At 52.2% G+C, this 22,832-nt stretch overlaps 1 protein-coding gene across 4 annotated transcripts in view; it reads left to right on the top strand.

Moving 5' to 3' along the window:
* NRBP1 (nuclear receptor binding protein 1) overlaps window positions 1-22,832 on the top strand; it is a 51,325-nt gene that overhangs the window by 16,307 nt on the left and 12,186 nt on the right. For 2 of the 4 annotated variants that reach the window (XM_077489378.1, XM_077489377.1), the window contains exons 3-8: window positions 4,524-4,646; window positions 4,795-4,896; window positions 5,221-5,310; window positions 7,927-7,967; window positions 12,089-12,183; window positions 20,262-20,285. In XM_077489378.1, coding sequence (XP_077345504.1) covers window positions 4,524-4,646; window positions 4,795-4,896; window positions 5,221-5,310; window positions 7,927-7,967; window positions 12,089-12,183; window positions 20,262-20,285 — 475 coding nt within the window. The remainder of the gene's footprint in view (window positions 1-4,523; window positions 4,647-4,794; window positions 4,897-5,220; window positions 5,311-7,926; window positions 7,968-12,088; window positions 12,184-20,261; window positions 20,286-22,832) is intronic. The other 2 variants (XM_077489380.1, XM_077489379.1) reach the window with 1 other exon arrangement.

Below are 22,832 nucleotides of genomic sequence, written 5' to 3'. Positions count from 1 at the left end.
TCAGCCTCTTCCCATCTTTCCGGACTCTTACTCTCTCTCTGCCGGCCTCCCATTCTCTTTCTCTCCCCCTGATCTCTGTTTCTCACCCCCTGTGCTCCCTGTCTCCCTGGCTCGCGTGCTGTTTCTGTCACTCTCTCCCCCTGCTCCCGCGCTCACTCTCCCCCTCCCTTGCTGTCTCTCTCCCCGATTCCCCACACACACACACACACACACACACACACACACACACACACACACACACACACACACACACCTGCCTCTCTCTGGTCTTCTCTGTCTCCCCTTTTTCTGCTGTTAGTAAAGAGTTGATATGTCCCATCATCTCTCCCCCCCCCCGCGCTCTCCCCCCCCCCCGCGCTCTCCCCCCCGCGCTCTCCCCCCCGCGCTCTCCCCCCCCGCGCTCTCTCCCCCCCCCGCACTTCTCTTCCCCCCCCGCGCGCTTCTCTTTCCCCCCGCGCTTCTCTTTCCCCCCCCCGCGCTTCTCTTTCCCCCCCCCGCGCTTCTCTTTCCCCCCCCGCGCTTCTCTTTCCCCCCCCGCGCTTCTCTTTCCCCCCCGCGCTTCTCTTCCCCCCCCCCGCGCTTCTCTTCCCCCCCCCCCGCGCTTCTCTTTCCCCCCCGCGCTTCTCTTTCCCCCCCGCGCTTCTCTTTCCCCCCCCCCGCGCTTCTCTTTCCCCCCCCCGCGCTTCTCTTTCCCCCCCCCGCGCTTCTCTTTCCCCCCCCCCGCGCTTCTCTTTCCCCCCCCCGCGCTTCTCTTCCCCCCCCCCGCGCTTCTCTCCCCCCCCCGCGCTTCTCTCCCCCCCCCGCGCTTCTCTCCCCCCCCGCGCTTCTCTCCCCCCCCGCGCTTCTCTTTCCCCCCCCCCCGCACTTCTCTTTCCCCCCCCCGCGCTTCTCTTTCCCCCCCCCGCGCTTCTCTTTCCCCCCCCGCGCTTCTCTTTCCCCCCCCCCGCGCTTCTCTTTCCCCCCCCGCGCTTCTCTTTCCCCCCCCGCGCTTCTCTTTCCCCCCCCGCGCTTCTCTTCCCCCCCCCCGCGCTTCTCTTTCCCCCCCCCGCGCTTCTCTTTCCCCCCCCCGCGCTTCTCTTTCCCCCCCCCCGCGCTTCTCTTTCCCCCCCGCGCTTCTCTTTCCCCCCCGCGCTTCTCTTTCCCCCCCCCGCGCTTCTCTTTCCCCCCCCCGCGCTTCTCTTTCCCCCCCCGCGCTTCTCTTTCCCCCCCCCGCTTCTCTTTCCCCCCCCGCTTCTCTTTCCCCCCCCCGCTTCTCTCCCCCCCCCCGCGCTTCTCTCCCCCCCCCCGCGCTTCTCTCCCCCCCCCGCGCTTCTCTCCCCCCCCCTGCTTCTCTCCCCCCCCCCGCGCTTCTCTTTCCCCCCCCCCCGCGCTTCTCTTTCCCCCCCCCGCGCTTCTCTTTCCCCCCCCCGCGCTTCTCTTTCCCCCCCCGCGCTTCTCTTCCCCCCCCCCGCTTCTCTTTCCCCCCCCGCGCTTCTCTCCCCCCCCCCGCGCTTCTCCCCCCCCCCCCGCGCTTCTCTCCCCCCCCCGCGCTTCTCTCCCCCCCGCTTCTCTCCCCCCCCCCCCCTGCTTCTCTCCCCCCCCGCGCTTCTCTTTCCCCCCCCCCCGCGCTTCTCTTTCCCCCCCCCGCGCTTCTCTTTCCCCCCCCGCGCTTCTCTTTCCCCCCCCGCGCTTCTCTTCCCCATCCCCCCCCCCGCGCTTCCCCGCGCTTCTCTTTCCCCCCCGCGCTTCCCTTCCCCCCCCCGCGCTTCTCTTTCCCCCCCCCGCGCTTCTCTTCCCCCCCCGCGCTTCTCTTTCCCCCCCGCGCTTCTCTTTCCCCCCCGCGCTTCTCTTTCCCCCCCGCGCTTCTCTTTCCCCCCCCGCGCTTCTCTTTCCCCCCCCCGCGCTTCTCTTCCCCCCCCCCCGCGCTTCTCTTTCCCCCCCCCGCGCTTCTCTTTCCCCCCCCCGCGCTTCTCTTTCCCCCCCCGCGCTTCTCTTTCCCCCCCGCGCTTCTCTTTCCCCCCCCCGCGCTTCTCTTTCCCCCCCCCGCGCTTCTCTTTCCCCCCCCGCGCTTCTCTTTCCCCCCCCCCGCTTCTCTTTCCCCCCCCGCTTCTCTTTCCCCCCCCCGCTTCTCTCCCCCCCCCCCGCGCTTCTCTCCCCCCCCCCGCGCTTCTCTCCCCCCCCCGCGCTTCTCTCCCCCCCCCTGCTTCTCTCCCCCCCCCCCGCGCTTCTCTTTCCCCCCCCCCCCGCGCTTCTCTTTCCCCCCCCCGCGCTTCTCTTTCCCCCCCCCGCGCTTCTCTTTCCCCCCCCGCGCTTCTCTTCCCCCCCCCCGCTTCTCTTTCCCCCCCCCGCGCTTCTCTCCCCCCCCCGCGCTTCTCTCCCCCCCCCCCGCGCTTCTCTCCCCCCCCCGCGCTTCTCTCCCCCCGCTTCTCTCCCCCCCCCCCTGCTTCTCTCCCCCCCCGCGCTTCTCTTTCCCCCCCCCCGCGCTTCTCTTTCCCCCCCCGCGCTTCTCTTTCCCCCCCCGCGCTTCTCTTTCCCCCCCGCGCTTCTCTTCCCCATCCCCCCCCCCCGCGCTTCCCCGCGCTTCTCTTTCCCCCCCGCGCTTCCCTTCCCCCCCCCGCGCTTCTCTTCCCCCCCCCGCGCTTCTCTTCCCCCCCCCGCGCTTCTCTTTCCCCCCCCGCGCTTCTCTTTCCCCCCCGCGCTTCTCTTTCCCCCCCGCGCTTCTCTTTCCCCCCTCCGCGCTTCCCTTCCCCCCCCCGCGCTTCTCTTTCCCCCCCCCCGCGCTTCTCTTTCCCCCCCCCGCGCTTCTCTTTCCCCCCCCGCGCTTCTCTTTCCCCCCCCCGCGCTTCTCTTTCCCCCCCCCCGCGCTTCTCTTCCCCCCCCCCCCGCGCTTCCCCGCGCTTCTCTTTCCCCCCCGCGCTTCCCTTCCCCCCCCCCGCGCTTCTCTTTCCCCCCCGCGCTTCTCTTCCCCCCCCCCGCGCTTCTCTTCCCCCCCCCCCGCGCTTCTCTTCCCCCCCCCCGCGCTTCTCTTCCCCCCCCCCGCGCTTCTCTTCCCCCCCCCGCGCTTCTCTTCCCCCCCCCCCGCGCTTCTCTTTCCCCCCCGCGCTTCTCTTTCCCCCCCGCGCTTCTCTTTCCCCCCCGCGCTTCTCTTTCCCCCCCGCGCTTCTCTTTCCCCCCTCCGCGCTTCCCTTCCCCCCCCCGCGCTTCTCTTTCCCCCCCCGCGCTTCTCTTTCCCCCCCCGCGCTTCCCTTCCCCCCCGCGCTTCTCTTTCCCCCCCGCGCTTCTCTTTCCCCCCTCCGCGCTTCTCTTTCCCCCCTCCGCGCTTCTCTTTCCCCCCTCCGCGCTTCTCTTTCCCCCCCCGCGCTTCTCTTACCCCCCTCCGCGCTTCTCTTTCCCCCCTCCGCGCTTCTCTTTCCCCCCCCGCGCGCTTCTCTTTCCCCCCCCCGCGCGCTTCTCTTTCCCCCCCCGCGCGCTTCTCTTTCCCCCCCGCGCGCTTCTCTTTCCCCCCCGCGCGCTTCTCTTTCCCCCCTCCGCGCTTCTCTTTCCCCCCTCCGCGCTTCTCTTTCCCCCCTCCGCGCTTCTCTTTCCCCCCTCCGCGCTTCTCTTTCCCCCCCGCGCGCTTCTCTTTTCCCCCCCGCGCGCTTCTCTTTTCCCCCCCGCGCGCTTCTCTTTTCCCCCCCGCGCGCTTCTCTTTTCCCCCCCGCGCGCTTCTCTTTTCCCCCCCCGCGCGCTTCTCTTTTCCCCCCCCGCGCGCTTCTCTTTCCCCCCCCCGCGCGCTTCTCTTTCCCCCCCCCCCGCGCTTCTCTTTCCCCCCCCCGCGCTTCTCTTTCCCCCCCGCGCTTCTCTTCCCCCCCCCCCCCCCTCTCTCTCTCTCTCGTCTTCTCTATCTCCCCTTTTTCTGCTGTTAGGAAAGATTTGATATGTCCCATCATTCAGTGAAGAGGGAGGTGTAGTGTGGTTTGTACAGAGTTAAGTACCAAGTGGTTGGCACAGTGCCGTCCTCCCTCCTGAGTCATAGCGGCATTCTTATATGTGCCATCATTCTGCTCCCGATGCAGGGACTCCTCCACTGCATATGCCTGCCCTGCCGCACCCTCTTCTTTCCATGGTTCTCGCTGTATGGGAGGTTCTCCAGCGTAGGTGATACGTTTTGGTTGATGTGTGTATGGCACCTCTGAATGCTGCTTTTTACACTTCTTACATCTTGTTATCCACAATATTGATTGCTTATATAAATGATGTTGTGTCTGGGAAAGGGAGTGTATGGATCTGGTTCTCTGGGAGGTGTCCAGCACTGTTCAGAGCTGTCTTATAAAAGTGTCTGTTTGCAGAACAAAGGGGATGTTACTGGAGAGATGGACATCTGGGGGCGCTCTCATGTTATCTCGCAATTAAGTGTTTGACGTGTTAAACCGGAAGGTGTGAGAAACTGCGGGGGCTCTGACAGTTGTCTTCCCGTATCACACCCTACGTTTACTGTAAATGCTTTGATAAACCTCTTGTAGACATATCTGTGTCATCTAATGGTGTCCCGTCTCTTTATTCAGGTGAACCAGCGCAATGTACCTGGCATCGACAGTGCCTATCTGGCCATGGACACGGAAGAAGGGGTGGAGGTGGTCTGGAACGAGGTCCAGTTCTCCGAGAGGAAGAACTTCAAGCTGCAGGAGGTAAGTGACTCCTATTTAGTGTAACTAGGAATTCTGGCAACATTAGCAGCGCCAGATCCATGAATGCTGGAAAAATCGAGAGGACCTGATCTATAACAATTCTGCCTTTTGGAATTCTGGGTAATTTCTCCTCTCTCTTTTGCTGCAGGACAAGGTGAAAGCAGTGTTTGATAACCTCATTCAGTTGGAACATCTGAACATTGTCAAGTTCCACAAGTATTGGGCAGACGTCAAAGAGAATCGGGCACGGGTAAGTGGACTATATTTGGGTATTCGAATATTTCCAGGGTTGTGTTCCATCTACACATCATTTGCCACACACCTTACAGGCCTACCCACAGTTCTTGTAGGGTGCTTTAGTGACTTGACGATTGGTGCCAGCATGCAATCATAGGGAAATGGGGATTAAAGTAGAGCAAGAAAGGGGTTCTGCGAGTTCCTGAGATGTTCTCTTCTGATGCATATAGCTTTATGTGAATAAACAATAAGATTATTATTATTATACTGAGGATTCTTAATTTTTTTGGTGTATATCTCGTGTCTTCCATGGTGCTGATGAGATGTGTCCCTGCAGGTTATATTTATTACTGAGTATATGTCTTCTGGAAGCCTCAAGCAGTTCCTCAAGAAGACCAAGAAGAACCACAAGACAATGAATGAAAAGGTAACTGGGAGACTTCTCCTCGATGCACTGTCCCCGCAAGGGTCATTCCAGTACACTCAACTATTTCTTCTGCATCCTATCTGGTCACCACCTCCCCAGTACATTTATGTTTCTGCCTGTCTCTGCTACACACTCCATCTTGTCCAATACTTTAACAGAATCCACCCCAATCTTCTGTGTTATGTCCCATCTCTGCCGGTCTCCTCTACACACACTGTTTTATCCAATACTTGTCCTACCAACCATCTCCTCTACGTCATGTCCCAGCTCTGCTCACCCCCCCCCCCCCCCCCCATACTCCATACCATGCAATACTTGTCCTACAGACTACGCCCTGATTTCTTTCATGTTCCATACCCTGCCTGTTGTCTCCACACACTTCATTCTGTCCAATATTTGTGTAGCTCCTCAATCTTCTCCTCTCCATCCTGTACCGTGGTCTGTTGTCTCTATGTGCTCCATCCTGTCCAATACTTCTACTACAGACTACAACTGCTCTAGATGACATTCCGTTCCCTCCTGTCTACTTTACATATTGCTGTCCTTGTTTCTCCTCTCCAAGGTACACACCATTTTTGTCCTTCTCTAACCTCTGCACTCTGTCCCCCCCTTCCTTTCTCTAACCACTGCACTCTGTCCCCCCTTCCTTTCTCTAACCTCTGCACTCTGTCCCCCCCCTTCCTTTCTCTAACCACTGCACTCTGTCCCCCCCTTCCTTTCTCTAACCACTGCACTCTGTCCCCCCCTTCCTTTCTCTAACCTCTGCACTCTGCCCCCCCCTCCTTCCTTTCTCTAACCTCTGCACTCTGTCCCCCCCCCCTTCCTTTCTCTAACCTCTGCACTCTGTCCCCCCCATTCCTTTCTCTAACCTCTGCACTCTGTCCCCCCCTTCCTTTCTCTAACCACTGCACTCTGTCCCCCCCTTCCTTTCTCTAACCACTGCACTCTGTCCCCCCCTTCCTTTCTCTAACCTCTGCACTCTGTCCCCCCCATTCCTTTCTCTAACCTCTGCACTCTGTCCCCCCCATTCCTTTCTCTAACCTCTGCACTCTGTCCCCCCCATTCCTTTCTCTGTCCCCCCCATTCCTTTCTCTAACCTCTGCACTCTGTCCCCCCCATTCCTTTCTCTAACCTCTGCACTCTGTCCCCCCCATTCCTTTCTCTAACCTCTGCACTCTGTCCCCCCCCATTCCTTTCTCTAACCTCTGCACTCTGCCCCCCCCCATTCCTTTCTCTAACCTCTGCACTCTGCCCCCCCCCCATTCCTTTCTCTAACCTCTGCACTCTGCCCCCCCATTCCTTTCTCTAACCTCTGCACTCTGCCCCCCCCCATTCCTTTCTCTAACCTCTGCACTCTGCCCCCCCCCCATTCCTTTCTCTAACCTCTGCACTCTGCCCCCCCATTCCTTTCTCTAACCTCTGCACTCTGCCCCCCCCCATTCCTTTCTCTAACCTCTGCACTCTGCCCCCCCCCCCATTCCTTTCTCTAACCTCTGCACTCTGCCCCCCCCCATTCCTTTCTCTAACCTCTGCACTCTGCCCCCCCCCCCATTCCTTTCTCTAACCTCTGCACTCTGCCCCCCCCCATTCCTTTCTCTAACCTCTGCACTCTGCCCCCACCCATTCCTTTCTCTAACCTCTGCACTCTGCCCCCCCCATTCCTTTCTCTAACCTCTGCACTCTGCCCCCCCCCATTCCTTTCTCTAACCTCTGCACTCTGTCCCACCCATTCCTTTCTCTAACCTCTGCACTCTGCCCCCCCCCATTCCTTTCTCTAACCTCTGCACTCTGCCCCCCCCCATTCCTTTCTCTAACCTCTGCACTCTGCCCCCCCCCATTCCTTTCTCTAACCTCTGCACTCTGCCCCCCCCCATTCCTTTCTCTAACCTCTGCACTCTGCCCCCCCCCATTCCTTTCTCTAACCTCTGCACTCTGCCCCCCCCCCCATTCCTTTCTCTAACCTCTGCACTCTGCCCCCCCCCCATTCCTTTCTCTAACCTCTGCACTCTGCCCCCCCATTCCTTTCTCTAACCTCTGCACTCTGCCCCCACCCATTCCTTTCTCTAACCTCTGCACTCTGCCCCCCCCATTCCTTTCTCTAACCTCTGCACTCTGCCCCCCCCATTCCTTTCTCTAACCTCTGCACTCTGCCCCCCCCCCCATTCCTTTCTCTAACCTCTGCACTCTGTCCCCCCCATTCCTTTCTCTAACCTCTGCACTCTGCCCCCCCATTCCTTTCTCTAACCTCTGCACTCTGCCCCCCCCCCCCCCCATTCCTTTCTCTAACCTCTGCGTTGACTCCCTGCCTCTCTTTTTTAACTTCTGGGCTCTCTCCTTGCCACTCATCTTGTAACCTCTGCTCACTCTCTCCCAAATTTCCCCTCTAACCTCTGCTCGCTCTCTCTCTCTCCTATAACCTCTAAACTCTGTCACGGCCTTTCTCCTTTAATCTCAGTACTCTGTCCTCACTCCACCTCCCTGGTTTCCTCTCTTTGTGGCACCCTGGTCTTTTCCTATTTTAATATATCATACACCCAAAGCCTACTGTACATTGCATCCCTAGAGCTAATACATTTTGCTGCTTCTGTGCATGATTTGGTGTGTTTGTTGTTGCAGGCGTGGAAGAGATGGTGCACCCAGATCTTATCTGCGCTTAGGTAAGTACCTCACCAATGTCTAGTAATGACAAGTGGAAGGCTGCAGTGGCTCCATTGGTGGCAATGGTATGGATGTACAAGGTGTGTAATGTACTATTTACAGTCGTACCATCATCTACCCTACTGCTCCTGTACACTGATCCCTGATCTTCCAATATGTACCCTACTGCTCCTGTACACTGATCCCTGATCTTCCAATATGTACCCTACTGCTCCTGTACATTGATCCCTGATCTTCCAATATGTACCCTACTGCTCCTGTACACTGATCCCTGATCTTCCAATATGTACCCTACTGCTCCTGTACACTGATCCCTGATCTTCCAATATGTACCCTACTGCTCCTGTACATTGATCCTGATCTTCCAGTGTGTACCCCGCTGCTCCTGTACATTGATCCCTGGATCTTCCATCTTCTACATTACTGCTTCTGTGCCCTGATCTATCACAGCCTACCCTACTGTTCCTCTACACCAGGGATATGCAATTAGCTTACCTCCAGCTGTTGCAAAACTTACAAATCTCATCACGCCTCTGCCTCTGGCTGTCCTGCTTGTGGCTGTCAGTCTTGCTATGCCTCATGGGATTTGTAGTTCTGCAACATCTAGAGGTGCGCTAATTGCATATCCCTGCTCTACGCTGATTTCCTTATCTACTTTACTGCTCCTGTACAATGATCACTAACTTGCAACTGTGTACCCTACTGCTCATGTACACTGAACTCTGGATCTGCCACTGTCTACCCTGCTGTTCCTCACCACTGGTCTCCAAATCTATCGCCATCAACCCTACTGCTTCTATAGACTGATCACCAGATCTACTAATGTCTACCCTACTGTTTTTGTTCGCTGATCCCTGATCTACCAATGTGTACCCTATTGCTCCAATAACACTGATCCCCATCTCTACCACCATCTACCCTACTGCTCCTGTATCATGATGCCAGATCTACCAGTGTGTACCCTACTGCTCCTGTACCCTGATCCCAGATCTACCACTGTCTACCCTATTGCTCCTGTACACTGATCGCAGGATCTACCATAATCTTCATTATTACTCTTTTTTGCCCTGATCTACCACAGTCTACTCTACTGTTCCTCTGCACTGATCCCCCCGGATCTACCACCATTTACCCTACTGCTCCTATACACTGATTCCTAAGTCTACAACGGTCTACTGCTCCTATACAATGATCCCTGCATTACCGCTGTCTACCCTGCTGCCACTGTACACTCATACCCTTATCTACTCTACTGCTCCTGTACACTGAACCTTCAGATGTACTGTAGTTTTCTCTATTGTTCCTGTACACTGATCTTGGGATGTACCGCCATCTAAATTACTGCTGCTGTACCATGATCGAGCACGGTCTACCCTACTGCTCCTATACACTGATCCCTGGATCTTCCACAGTCTACCCTGCTGCTCCAACACTGGTCCACAGATCTACCACCATCTACCATATTGCTCCTGTAAACTGAATCTAACGTGGTCTATTTTGCTGATCCTATACAATGATCCCTGAATTACCACTGTCTACGCTACTGTCCCTGTATACTGACTTCCATGTCTACTATCATCTACCCTACTGCTCTTGTACATTGATTTCCATGTCTACTTCCATTTACCCTACCTCTCCTCTACACTGAACCTCCAAATCTACCATTGTTCCTGTACCCTGATAGATGTTCTACAGTCTACCCTATTGCCCTTGTACACTGAAACCATAATCTACCGCCATCTAAATGACTGTTTCTCTTCCGTGATCTGCCACAGTCTACCCTACTGCTCCTGTCCTGTACACTGATCCCTGGATCTACCATGGTCTACCTTACTGCTCCTGTACACTGATCCCTAGATCTACCATGGTCTACTTTACTGCTCCTATACACTGATTCCTGGATCTACCATGTCCTACCCTACTGCTCCTGTACCCTGATCCCTGGATCTACCATGTCCTACCTTACTGCTCCTGTACACTGATCCCCTGGATCTGCCACAGTCTACCCTACTGCTCCTATACACTGATCCTTGGATCTACCATGGTCTACTTTACTGCTCCTGTGCACTGATCCCTAGATCTTCCATGGTCTACCCTACTGCTCCTGTACACTGATCCCTTGATCTTTCATGGTCTACTTTACTGCTCCTGTACACTAACCCCTGGCTCTACCATGGTTTTGGATCTGCCACAGTCTACCCTACTGCTCCTGTAAACTGATCCCTAGATCTTCCATGGTCTACCCTACTGCTCCTATACACTTATCCCCTGATCTTCCATGGTCTACACTGCTGCTCCTGTACACTGACCCCCTGGATCTACCATGGTCTACCATACTGCTCATGTACACTGATCCCTGCATCTGCCACGGTCTACCCTACTACTCCTGTACACTGACCCATGGATCTACCATGGTCTACCCTACTGCTCCTGTACACTGATCCCTGGATCTACCATGGCCTACCTTACTGCTCCTATACACTGATCCCTGGATCTACCATGTCCTACCCTACTGCTCCTGTACCCTGATCCCTGGATCTACCATGGCCTACCTTACTGCTCCTATACACTGATCCCTGGATCTACCATAGTCTACTTTACTTCTCCTGTGCACTAATCCCTAGATCTTCCATGGCCTACCCTACTGCTCCTGTACACTGATCCCTAGATCTTCCATGGTCTACTTTACTGCTCTTATACACTGACCCCTGGATCCACCATGGTCTACCCTACTGCTCCTGTACACTGATCCCTGGATCTACCATGGCCTACCTTACTGCTCCTGTATACTGATTCCTGGATCTGCCACAGTCTACCCTACTGCTCCTATACCCTGATCCCTGGATCTACCATGGTCTACTTTACTGCTCCTTTGCACTGATCCCTAGATCTTCCATGGTCTATTTTACTGCTCCTGTACACTGATCCCTGCATCTGCCACAGTCTACCCTACTGTACCTGCACTGATTTCTTGATATGCTACAGTTTACCCCACTGCTCTTTAACACTGATCCCTAAATCTACCACCATCTACCCTACTGCTCATGTATACTGTACAGATCACTAGGATTGTTATGCTAGAAAAACATCATAGAGGAGGCAGCTGATATCGTGTGTAAATCTGCAGTTAACATATCCTGGAAGAAGGCTTCCAATCATTGACCTTTTTGGCAGATAAAGGCAATGTACATATTTTTTTTAACATATTTTAGGGTCTAAAATATAAAATATGTTTTTTGAAATCAAGTAGATATGTAATATAGCCTAATGCAGTCTGCTGCCAACAAGTAGCATTCTCTGCTCCTGTTCACATTTTCTACTTGTTTATTGCTGTACAAAGCTTGTTGCTTACAGATCTCAATAGCTGAAGTTGATTTTAGACACAGATGAGAATGGGTCAGAGCAGGATATTTTTGGGTCTAAAATATCATTTTTATTTTTTACATCAAGTAGATATGTACTTTAGCCTAATGCAGTCTGCTGCCAACAAGTAGCATTCTCTGCTCCTGTTCACATTTTCTACTTGTTTCTTACTATATAAAGCTTGTTGCTTACAGAGCTCAATAGCTGAAGATGATTTTAGACACACCTTGAGAATGGGTCAGAGCAGTGATTCCTCCCCCTCCCTCCCTTGTGTGGCTCAGATTGAGTTTTTTTTAAGCAGGAGGTTTCAGCTTGTTCTCTATAGATACCCCATGCTCTAGGTATCCTGTGTTACGTATATGTTTGTTAATTTTCAGAGGCTAATCCACATACAGAAGCCTGGTGGCATCAGTTTTCTTCATAAGCGCCCTTAAAGCCCAAGGAGCTTTTATGCAAATCTCGACTTGCTCTAATATGTTGGTGCTCAGACCTGCCCCCTTCCAAATATCACTGGTCAGTGAACCTGTCAACCAAAAAAGGGGACAGCAAACTGGATAAGGCAGCACCATACTAAACCAATGCTTTACATTTTTTCGGCCCCTTTGAAGGCAGCTTATGCCACTTTCAGACTCTGGAGTTGCTGGCTCTAGATGTGGATTACTTTATGGTTGAATTATAACAGAACTGAACCCCCTTTTGATTGTCATTGAGCTGCTGATGGATCCTTATCCTAGGTGACCCATCTGTTTCCCCACAGTTATCTACATTCGTGTGACCCCCCCATTATCCATGGGAACCTCACCTGTGACACCATCTTCATCCAGCACAACGGACTCATCAAAATTGGATCTGGTAAGGACCCGGGCTCCCAGCGTCCTCTTTTGGTCTTTTCTCACGCACTGTGCCCGCATCCCTCATTTTATTGTGTTTGTCCTGCGACCCCTCCCGATGTTTTTCATACAGACAACGTCTTGACTATTCCTAAGTAATATGCAGAAGGTGGGCTGTAGTGTGTAGGGGGGAAGCATTGCCGGGACCGGGCAGTAAGATCCAGTGATCACTGGCAGGATGTGCCACTGTATAATGCCCCCCCCCCCCCCCCCCAAGCATTTATTGGGTTTAAGTTTATTTGCTGTCATCATGTAGGCTTCCAGTTTAGGATAGTATGGCTGTTTGTTGGTCTTCTGGATTGGGCAGCTGGTGCGTTTTTTTTTTTTTTTTTTATTTAGGTGCAGTGGGGTGAGGCTGTGTGATCAGTGGGATGTAGTGTGGCTGCTGGGCGAGGAAGCTGTGAGCACAGCATGTGTAATGTGGGTGGTAAGGTTAAAAAGGGGTAATGTGAGTTTAGGTAATGAGTATGTAATGTCTAAGGTTGTTACAGTGGGGAAAATGTATTATTTGAACCCCTGCAGATATTGTAAGTTTGCCCACTTACAAAGAAATGAAGGGTCTATAATTTGTTATCATAGGTGTATTTTAAATGACGAGACAGAATATCAACCAAAAATAGAGAAAAAACACACGATACAATTATTATAAATTGAGTTACCATTCAGTGAGTAAAATAAGTATTTGATCCCCTACCAACCAACAATAATTCTGGCTACAGTAGGTGCTCATGTGGTACACAGATTAGTCCTGTCAATGTAAGGAGAAGCTCCTAACGACAACTCGATATGTGTATAAAAGACGCCTGTCCACAGAATCTCTCTCTTCCATTCAAAGCTCACCATCATGGGCAAGACCAAAGAGCTGTCAAAGGATGTCGAGGACAAGATTATAGACCTGCACAAGGCTGAAATGGGCTACAAGACCATCAGCAAGAAGCTTGGTGAGGAGGAGACGACTGTTTGAGTGATTATTCGCCAATGGAAAAAAAAAATACAAAATAACCATCAATCCCGTCTGGAGCGCCTTGCAAGATTTTACCTCAAGGGGTAAGGATAATCATGAGAAAAGTGAGGGATAGGACCAGAACTACATGGGAGGAGCTTGTGAATGATCTCAAGGTAGTCACGGTCACCAAATAAACCATTGATAACACAATATCCTACCATGGATTGAAATCCTGCAGAGCCCGCAAGGTCCCCCTCCTCAAGAAGGCACATGTGCAGGCCAGTCTGAAGTTTGCCAATGAACATCTAAATGATTCAGAGAAAGATTGGTTGAAAGTGCTATGGTCAAATGAGGCCAAAATTGCGATCTTTGGCAATAACTCGACTTGCCGTGTTTGGAGGAAGAAAAATGTTGACTATGACCCTAGGAACACCATTCCTACAGTCCAACACGGAGGTGGAAATATGCTTTGGGGCTGTTTCTCTGCTAAAGGTACAGGCCGACTTTGACGCATTGAGGGACCAATGGATGGGGTCATGTATGGAAAAATCTTAGATGAAAACCACCTTCCCTCAGCCAGGAAGCTGAAGATAGGTCTGACAATGACCTAAAAACATACCACCAAGGCTACAAAGGAGGGGCTTAAGAAGAAGCACATTAAGGTCATGGAATGGCCTAGCCACCTTCCAGAGCTTAATCCTATAGAAAATTTCTGGAGGGAGCTGAAACTTTGGGTTGCCGAGTGACAGAAAGAAACCTTAGGGATTTAGAGAAGATCTGTATAGAGTAGTGGGACAAAATCCTTCCTGAGATGTGTGCAAGCCAACTACAAGAAACGTCTTACCGACAAGGGATTCTCCAACTACTAAGGCCGCGTACACACGGGCGGATTGTCTGCCCAACTTAGTCCGCTGAACCGTGTTTCAGCGGACAATCCGCTCGTGTGTGGGCTTCAGCGGACTTTTTCAGCGGACAGTCTGACGGACTTTGTCTTTCGGATTTTCCGTAATTTTGTCCGTCCAAACTTGGTTTTGTCCGTCCAAACTTGGTTTCAGCGGACAGTCCGCTCGTGTGTAGGCAAGTTGGACGGACTAAGTATGGCGCATGCTCAGAAAGGATTTACACGGCCGAAGGTTGCATTGCAGTGTATTGGACGTCGTATTTCTAGTCCCGTCGTACGTGCTGTACACGTCATCGCGCAAGTTTTCAGCGGACTGTCTGTTCATCGTGTGTGGTCAAGTCCGTTCATTCAAAAGTTGAACGGACTGTCTGTCGGATTGTCTGACGAACTTAGTTGGGCAGACAATCCGCCCGTGTGTACGCGGCCTAAGTCATGTTTTGCTTGGGGATCAAATACTTATTTTACTCACCGAACTGCAACTTAATTTATAACATTTTGTATCATGTGTTTTTTTGTTTTTTTTCTGGATTTTTGGTTGATATTCTGTCTCTATCATTTAAAATACACCTATGATAAAAATGATAGACCCTTAATTTTCATCTGCAGGGGATCAAACAATTTATTTTCCCCATTATGTCTTGTTGCCTTTAAGGAGGGGCTGTGGTTGGATTCTGGGGGAGAGGCTTTAGTCAGGGGGTAAATGTTCTCATAGTAATTGGTACAACATTGATATGTGAGAGTTAAGGATACAGTTTAGTTTTTGGTTGGGGTTATTATTGGGGAATAGAGCCTGTTAAGAATATTGTTTTGTGACTCAAACATACTATGGGAGAGAGTATGTTGTGTGTAAGATGGGTGGGGTAGTAGGGTTGGGTGACATAGGATGGGAATGTAGTCTGACAGGATGTTGCCATATGGTAAGGTAGTGTAACTGGTTGTCACCATGTGGGAGGGAAGTGTGGCACAGTGTTGGAAGATGGCAAGGTAGTGCAGTGGGTTGCCATGGGATGGAAGGATAGCATGATGGGGTTTTTCAAAATGAGAGGGTAGTGTGGGAGGAGTAGTATGGTGGGGTGTCACAGGATGGGGAGGAGTATTTATAGCGGGATGATGTGGGCATAGTAAGGTGGGATAACATGGGATGGGAGGGTAGTAAGGCAGGATGACATGGGAAGGGGGAGGATAGTGGCGGGATGACATGGGATGGGAGGGTAGTGGCGGGACGACATGATATGATATGGGATGGGAGGGTAGTACAGTGGGATGACATGACATGGGATGGGAGGGTAGTGGCGGGACGACATGATATGGGATGGGAGGGTAGTACAGTGGGATGACATGACATGGGATGGGAGGGTAGTGCTGGGCCATTATGGGGTGAGAGGGTAGAATGGTGGGATGACAGGGGATGGGAGGGTAGTGGCAGGATGATATGGGGTGAGAGGGTAGATTGGTGGGATAGGAGTGATTATGTTGGGATGCCATGGGATGGGAGGTGTAGTAGTGGGATGTCATGGGATGGGAGGGTAGTATGGTGGAATTGGAGGTTAGTGGTAGAATGTCATGTGATGGGAGGGTAGTATGGTGGGAAGACATAGGTGGGGAGAGTAGTGGCAGGATGTCATGGGATGGGAGGGTTGTATGGTGGGATGACATTGTATTGGAGGGTAGTGGCAGGATGTCATGGGAAGGTAGTATGGTGGGTAGACATGAGATGGTAGTGTAGTATAGTGGGATGAAATGGGATGGGAGGGTAGTATGGTGGGAAGACATGGGGTGAGAGGGTAGTGGTGGGATTTCACGGGAGGGTGGTATGGTGGGATGCCATTGGCTGGGATGGGTAGCATGGTGGGATGCCGTGGGATGGGTAGCATGGTGGGATGCCGTGGGATGGGTAGCATGGTGGGATGCCGTGGGATGGGTAGCATGGTGGGATGCCGTGGGATGGGTAGCATGGTGGGATGCCGTGGGATGGGTAGCATGGTGGGATGCCGTGGGATGGGTAGCATGGTGGGATGCCGTGGGATGGGTAGCATGGTGGGATGCCGTGGGATGGGTAGCATGGTGGGATGCCGTGGGATGGGTAGCATGGTGGGATGCCGTGGGATGGGTAGCATGGTGGGATGCCGTGGGATGGGTAGCATGGTGGGATGCCGTGGGATGGGTAGCATGGTGGGATGCCATGGGATGGGTAGCATGGTGGGATGCCATGGGATGGGTAACATGGCGGGATGTCATGGGATGGGAGGGTAGTATGTTGGGATCTTAAGGTATGGGGTGATGACAAGGGATGGGAGGGTAGTATGGTGGGATGTCATGGGAGGGCAGTATGGTGGGATGTCATGGGATGGTAGGATGGTAGTGTAGTATGGTTGGATGACATGGGAGGGTGGTGTTTGAATGTCATGGGAGGGTAGTATGGTGGGTGAGATGTCATGGGATTGGAGGGTAGTCTGTTAGGATGGGAGGGTAGTCTGGTGGGATATCATGGGATGGGAGGGTAGTATGGTGGGATCTCAAGGTATGGTAGGATGACAAGGGATGAGAGGGTAGTGTTGGGATATCATGGGAGGGTAGTATGGTGGGATGTCATGGAATGGGAGGGTAGTATGGTGGGATGTCATGGGATGGGAGGATAGTGGTGGGGTGTCATGGTAAGGTATTATGTTGGGACATTATGGGATAGGAGGGTAGTGGTGGGATGTCATGGGATAGGAGGGTAGTGGTGGGAGGAGAGGGTAGTATGATGGGGATGACATGGGATAGGAAGGTAGTATTTTGGAATGTTATGGGATGGGAGGATAGTTTGGTGTTATGTCATGGGAGGGTAGTATGGTGGGATGTCCTGGGATGGGAGGATAGTGTGGAGGGGTGGGAGGGTAGTCTGGTGGGATGTCATGGGATGGGAGAGTAGTATGGTGGGATCTCAAGGGATGGTAGTATGGTTGGATGACATGGAAGGGTAGTGGTGGCATGATGTGGGATGGGAAGGTAGTATGGTGAAATTGGAGGGTAGGATGGTGGGATGTCATGGGATGGGAGGGTAGAGAAGGGATGTCATGGGATGGTAGTATGGTGGATAGATTTGGGATGAGGAGGGTAGTATGGTGGGATGTCATGGGATGAGAGGGTAGTATGGTGGGATGACGAGGGATGAGAGGGTAGTGGTGGGAAGTCATGGGAGGGTACTATGGTGGGATGTCATGGAATGGGAGGGTAGTATGGTGAGATGTCATGGGATGGGAGGATAGTGGTGGGATGTCATGGGAAGGTAGTATGTCGGGACATTATGGGATAGGAGGGTAGTGGTGGGATGTCATGGGATAGGAGGGTAGTGGTGGGAGGAGAGGGTAGTGTGGTGGGGATGACATGGGATGGGAGGGTAGTATGGTGGGATTTCATGGGATGGCAGGGCAGTGGTGGGATGTAATGGGAGGGTAGTATGGTGGGATGTCATGGGATGGGCGAGTAGTATGGAGGGATCACAAGGGATGAGATGGTAGTGGTGTGATTTCATGGGCTGTTAGTATAGAGGGATGACATGGGGTGGGAGAATAGTATGTCGGCACATCATGGGATAGTAGTGGTGGGACGAGAGGGTAGGACAGTGGGATGACATGGGATAGGAAGGCAGTGGGGAGATGTCATGGTATGGGCAGTAGTGGTGGGATGATGTGGGATGGGAAGGTAGTATGGTGAGATTGGAGGGTAGGATGGTGGGATGTCATGGGATGGGAGGGTAGAGAAGGGATATCATGGGATAGTAGTATGGTGGGTAGATGTAGGATGAGAGGGTTGTATGGTGAGATGTCATGGGAGGGTAGTATGGTGGGTAGTATGGTGCGATGTGAGGGATGACAAGGGATGAGATGGTAGTGGTGTGATTTCATGGGAGGTTAGTATGGTGGGATGACATGGGGTGGGAGAATAGTATGTTGGCACATCATGGGATAGGTGGTTAATGGTGGGACGAGAGGGTAGTATTGTGGGATGACATGGTATAGGAAGGCAGTGGGGAGATGTCATGGTATGGGCGGTAGTGGTGGGATGTCATGGCAGGGTAGTGGTGGGATGATGTGGGATGGGAAGGTAGTATGGTGGGATTGGAGGGTAGGATGATGGGATGGTTGTGGTGGGATGTCATGGGATGGGAGGGTAGAGAAGGGATATCATGGAATGGTAGTATGGTGGGTAGATGTGGGATGAGCGGGTAGTATGGTGGGATGTCACAGGAGGGTAGTATGGTGGGTAGTATGTTGGGATGTCATGGGAGGGTAGTATGGTGGGATGTCACAGGAGGGTTGTATGGAGGGTAGTATGGTGGGATGTCATGGGAGGGTAGTATGGTGGGATGTCATGGGAGGGTAGTATGGTGGGTAGATATGGGATGGGAGGGTAGTATGGTGGGATGTCATGGGAGGGTAATATGGTGGGATATCATGGGAGGGTAGTATGGTGGGATGACATGGGGGTGTAGTATGGTGGGATGTCACGAGAGGATAGTATGGTGAGGTGGGATGTTATGGGATGGGAGGGTAGTCTGGTGGGATGGGAGGGTAGTCTGGTGGGATCTCAAGGTATGGTGGGATGACGAGGGATGAGAGGGTAATGGTGGGATGTCATGGGAGGTTAGTATGGTGGTGGGATGTCATGGGATAGGAGGGTAGTATGATGTCATGGTATGGGCGGTAGTGGTGGGATGATGTGGGATGGGAAGGTAGTATGGTGGGATTGGAGGGTAGGATGATGGGATGGTTGTGGTGGGATGTCATGGGATGGGAGGGTAGAGAAGGGATATCATGGAATGGTAGTATGGTGGGTAGATGTGGGATGAGCGGGTAGTATGGTGGGATGTCACAGGAGGGTAGTATGGTGGGTAGTATGTTGGGATGTCATGGGAGGGTAGTATGGTGGGATGTCACAGGAGGGTTGTATGGAGGGTAGTATGGTGGGATGTCATGGGAGGGTAGTATGGTGGGATGTCATGGGAGGGTAGTATGGTGGGTAGATATGGGATGGGAGGGTAGTATGGTGGGATGTCATGGGAGGGTAATATGGTGGGATATCATGGGAGGGTAGTATGGTGGGATGACATGGGGGTGTAGTATGGTGGGATGACATGGGAGGGTAGTGGTGGGATGTCACGAGAGGATAGTATGGTGAGGTGGGATGTTATGGGATGGGAGGGTAGTCTGGTGGGATGGGAGGGTAGTCTGGTGGGATCTCAAGGTATGGTGGGATGACGAGGGATGAGAGGGTAATGGTGGGATGTCATGGGAGGTTAGTATGGTGGTGGGATGTCATGGGATAGGAGGGTAGTATGATGTCATGGTATGGGCGGTAGTGGTGGGATGATGTGGGATGGGAAGGTAGTATGGTGAGATTGGAGGCTAGGATGGTGGGATGTCATGGGAGGGTCGTATTGTGGGTAGATATGGGATGAGAGTGTAGTATGGTGGGATGACATGGGAGGGTAGTGGTGGGATGTCATGGGATGGGAGGATAGTATGGTGGGATCTCAAGGGATGAGAGGGTAGTATGGTGTGATGTCATGGGAGGGTAGTATGGTGTGATGTCATGGGATAGGAGGGTAGTGGGGAGATGTCATAGGATGGTAGTATGGTGGGACATCATGGGATGGGATGGTAGTGTGACAGGACGTCTTGGGATGGGAGGATAATGTGACTGTGGGGAAAATATAATGGGGTATCGCAGGTTGGAAAGGCAGAATGGTAGGGTGTCTCCCCTGTTTTGGTAGAACCAGAAGATTTTGGTATAGGTGTCATAAATTGGATTGTGGTGAAGGGGTTGTTGGTAGTACAGAGGGAGAAGGGGTTATGCGCAGATGCATTCTGGATGTATTGCTGGAGGGTGCAGGGGGTGAGGGGGTAAGTTGGAGACACCCCAGTGAAGCTTGTGTGAGAACACATCGGGGGGCTGAGATGTCATAATGTTGGTCCAGAAATACGCTCTGGGCCGATGGTTTGCAGAGACATGTCCTGAGATGATTGGTGGAATGATAGCATTGATTGAAGGTGTCAGAGTTGGTGATGACATCTATGTGTGAGTGTGTGCAGCGTGGCGCTGTGTGGCAGCTCTGTTTAACGATGACGTACCCCCACCCCCAGCCCTTCCATCCACTCATGATTTGTCTCGTTTTATTTCCTGCTTCGGCTGCTCTGTACCACACCAGTCTTTCATAGGATTTTTGCTAATGGTGAGATGAATTTTCAGCCTCTGTGTTCCTGTTGTTGCCATGTTTCTGTGTTCGGCCTGTGGCACTCACCCATGTAAGGTGCGCCGTCTCCTCCCCAGGGGATTATGGGATATGGACGACCTTTGTTACATGGGTGACTGCAGCTCAAAGGTCGACGGGTGTGCTTGCCTCACGTTCTCCCCCGGCTTAGCAGATCGGGGCTCCCGTCCCCGGGGGGGGGGGGGGTGTGCGCTAGATGTTGGGTGTACTTAGCTCCATAGCATGTAGGAGCCCCCCCTCCGCTGTGTGCATGTTCCCTATAGATGGCTTCCTTTCCTCTCATCTTCATTGCATTCCTGCCCTTCCTCCTGCGGGCGGGCGGGTGACCGGCTTGCTTTTTTGACTGCTCTGTGCTTGAGGCGGGGGTAGATAGATATGTGATGATCATGTGACTGTGTTAAACCCAGGCTTACTGGTTGCTCGATGGGAGATTATGGCAAGTAGAGATGGGTCTGGGCTCTGTGCACAGGGCACATCCAGCATGCCTGGGGTACGGATATTTCTGCTCGGCTTGTGGCTCCATGATGATGCAGGAATATGCGTGCACCCTTCTTCTGCCTCTCCTCTGCCGTCTGCCATAGTACAAGACTGTCCATAGACATGAGACGATCGAGAGACCACCATATTGCCTGCAGCTGCTCTGTGACCTCTGCAGACTTCCGGGATGACCCATGTGGTGGTAATAAATCGGAAGGGACATTCCCAGACACTTCCCAAAGTTTCACCAGCACTGGGAATAACTGTTTTAGTGCATATAGAGTGGGTATAGAAAATAATAAACCCCCCCCCCCCCTTTAAAATTACGTTTTGTTGCTTTGTGGCCTGAACTAAAGACAGACGCAGTATTTATTTTATCCTGCTGTATTTACTCAGTGCAACTTATAATATCCAAGTGAAAGACCTAACACCATGTCAGGAAAAAAAAATTCAAAAATTCAAAAACGGAATCACTGAGTTGGAAAAAGGATCACCCCCCCTCCTAAAAATGACTTGTAAACTCAATCAGCTGTAGCTAATCACCTTCTCAATGGCGCACAAAGCCATTGGACTTTCTATTGTGGTCAGCTATGGTCATTTTGATTAGCTCAACATGAAAAGAGCTTTCCTGGAGCATTTAAGTCCCTGGTAGTGCAACTGAAGCAAACAATCAAGGAGGATGAAGGAGCCTGGAGGAAATTGGCCAATGCTGCTATCAAGAGGCATACAGCAACTCTGAAGCAGTTGCAGGAATTTATGACAAAGAGTGGTCACAATATCACAAATTCTCCACAAATGTGGCTTGTATGGAAGGGTTGCAGGAAAAAAAGTCAAGAAAGGCCACATGTAGTCACCACTGAGGTTTGCCAAAACGCACCTTGAAGATTCTGAGGCCAAATGGAAAAAGTTTTTATGGTCAGAGGAGACTAAAATTGAATGGTTTGGCCTCAACGCCAAACCATGTGCTTGCTGGAAATCCAATACAGCTCGCCATCCAAATAACGCCATTCCTACAGTAAAGCATGGAGGTGGTATTCTCCTGTTATGGGGCGTTTCTCTGCAGCAGGGACTGGAGCCCATGTCCGGATAGAAGAAAAACGCATGGGGCAAAATACAGTCAAATTGTTTTAGGAAAATCTGCTGCCAGAAAGTTGCCAATGGGAAGGTTTACCTTCCAACATGAGAACGACCCAAAGCACACAGCAAAAAATGACCACACAGTGGTTGGAGGAAAAAAAAGGTGATTGTCCTTTCATGGCCTAGTCCAGGAATCCTCAAACTACGGCCCTCCAGCTATACATCCCATTAGGCATTGTAAAACTCTGACATTTACAGACGTGACTAGGCATGATGGGAATTGTAGTTCCTGAACAACTGGAGGGCCGTAGTTTGAAGACCCATGGCTTAGTCAGAGCCCAAACTTAAACCCCATTTGAAAATCTGTGGAATGACTTGAAGACTGCAGTCCACAAACGATTACCATCCTGAGCAGTTCTGCAAAGAAGAGTGGGCAAATATTGCAAAGTCTAGATGTGCAAGCCTAGTCGCGATATATCCCAACAGACTAAAGGCTAGAATTAAAGCAAAAGGTGCTTCAACAAAATACTGACATAAGGGGGTAATCCTTTTTCCAACTCGTGATTCTGTTTTAAATTCTTTTCTGACATGCTTTATATCTTTAGCTTGGAGTAAATACAGTTCGATAAAAACTGTGTCTGTCTTCATATCTGACTGCAGAGCAACAACATGTGATTATTTTAAAGGGGGAGGGGGGATTCTTTTCTATACATACTGTATATAGCCTGTAAAAAGTATACACCTCACTTGCAGAGATTTTCTATTCAGGATAAAAAAAAAAATAAAGCTTAAAATCTAGTGCCAACAAAGGACACGATTGAAGGAGAGAGCAGAGTGACATATATGAACTCATCAGTCTGCTGCTTCTCCATTCACTGTCCAATTTTATAGGCCCTGTAGTTGCACATATGGACAAAGTGGACATTAACATTCTTGTAGCACACAACAGAAGAC

Source organism: Lithobates pipiens, unplaced genomic scaffold (genome assembly GCF_037356315.1).
Source record: "Lithobates pipiens isolate NorthernLeopardFrog02 unplaced genomic scaffold, aLitPip1_a1.2 Scaffold_18, whole genome shotgun sequence".
Lineage (NCBI taxonomy): Eukaryota > Metazoa > Chordata > Amphibia > Anura > Ranidae > Lithobates > Lithobates pipiens.
Note: the sequence above shows the minus strand (reverse complement) of the source record. Positions and strands in the feature narration are given on the sequence as shown.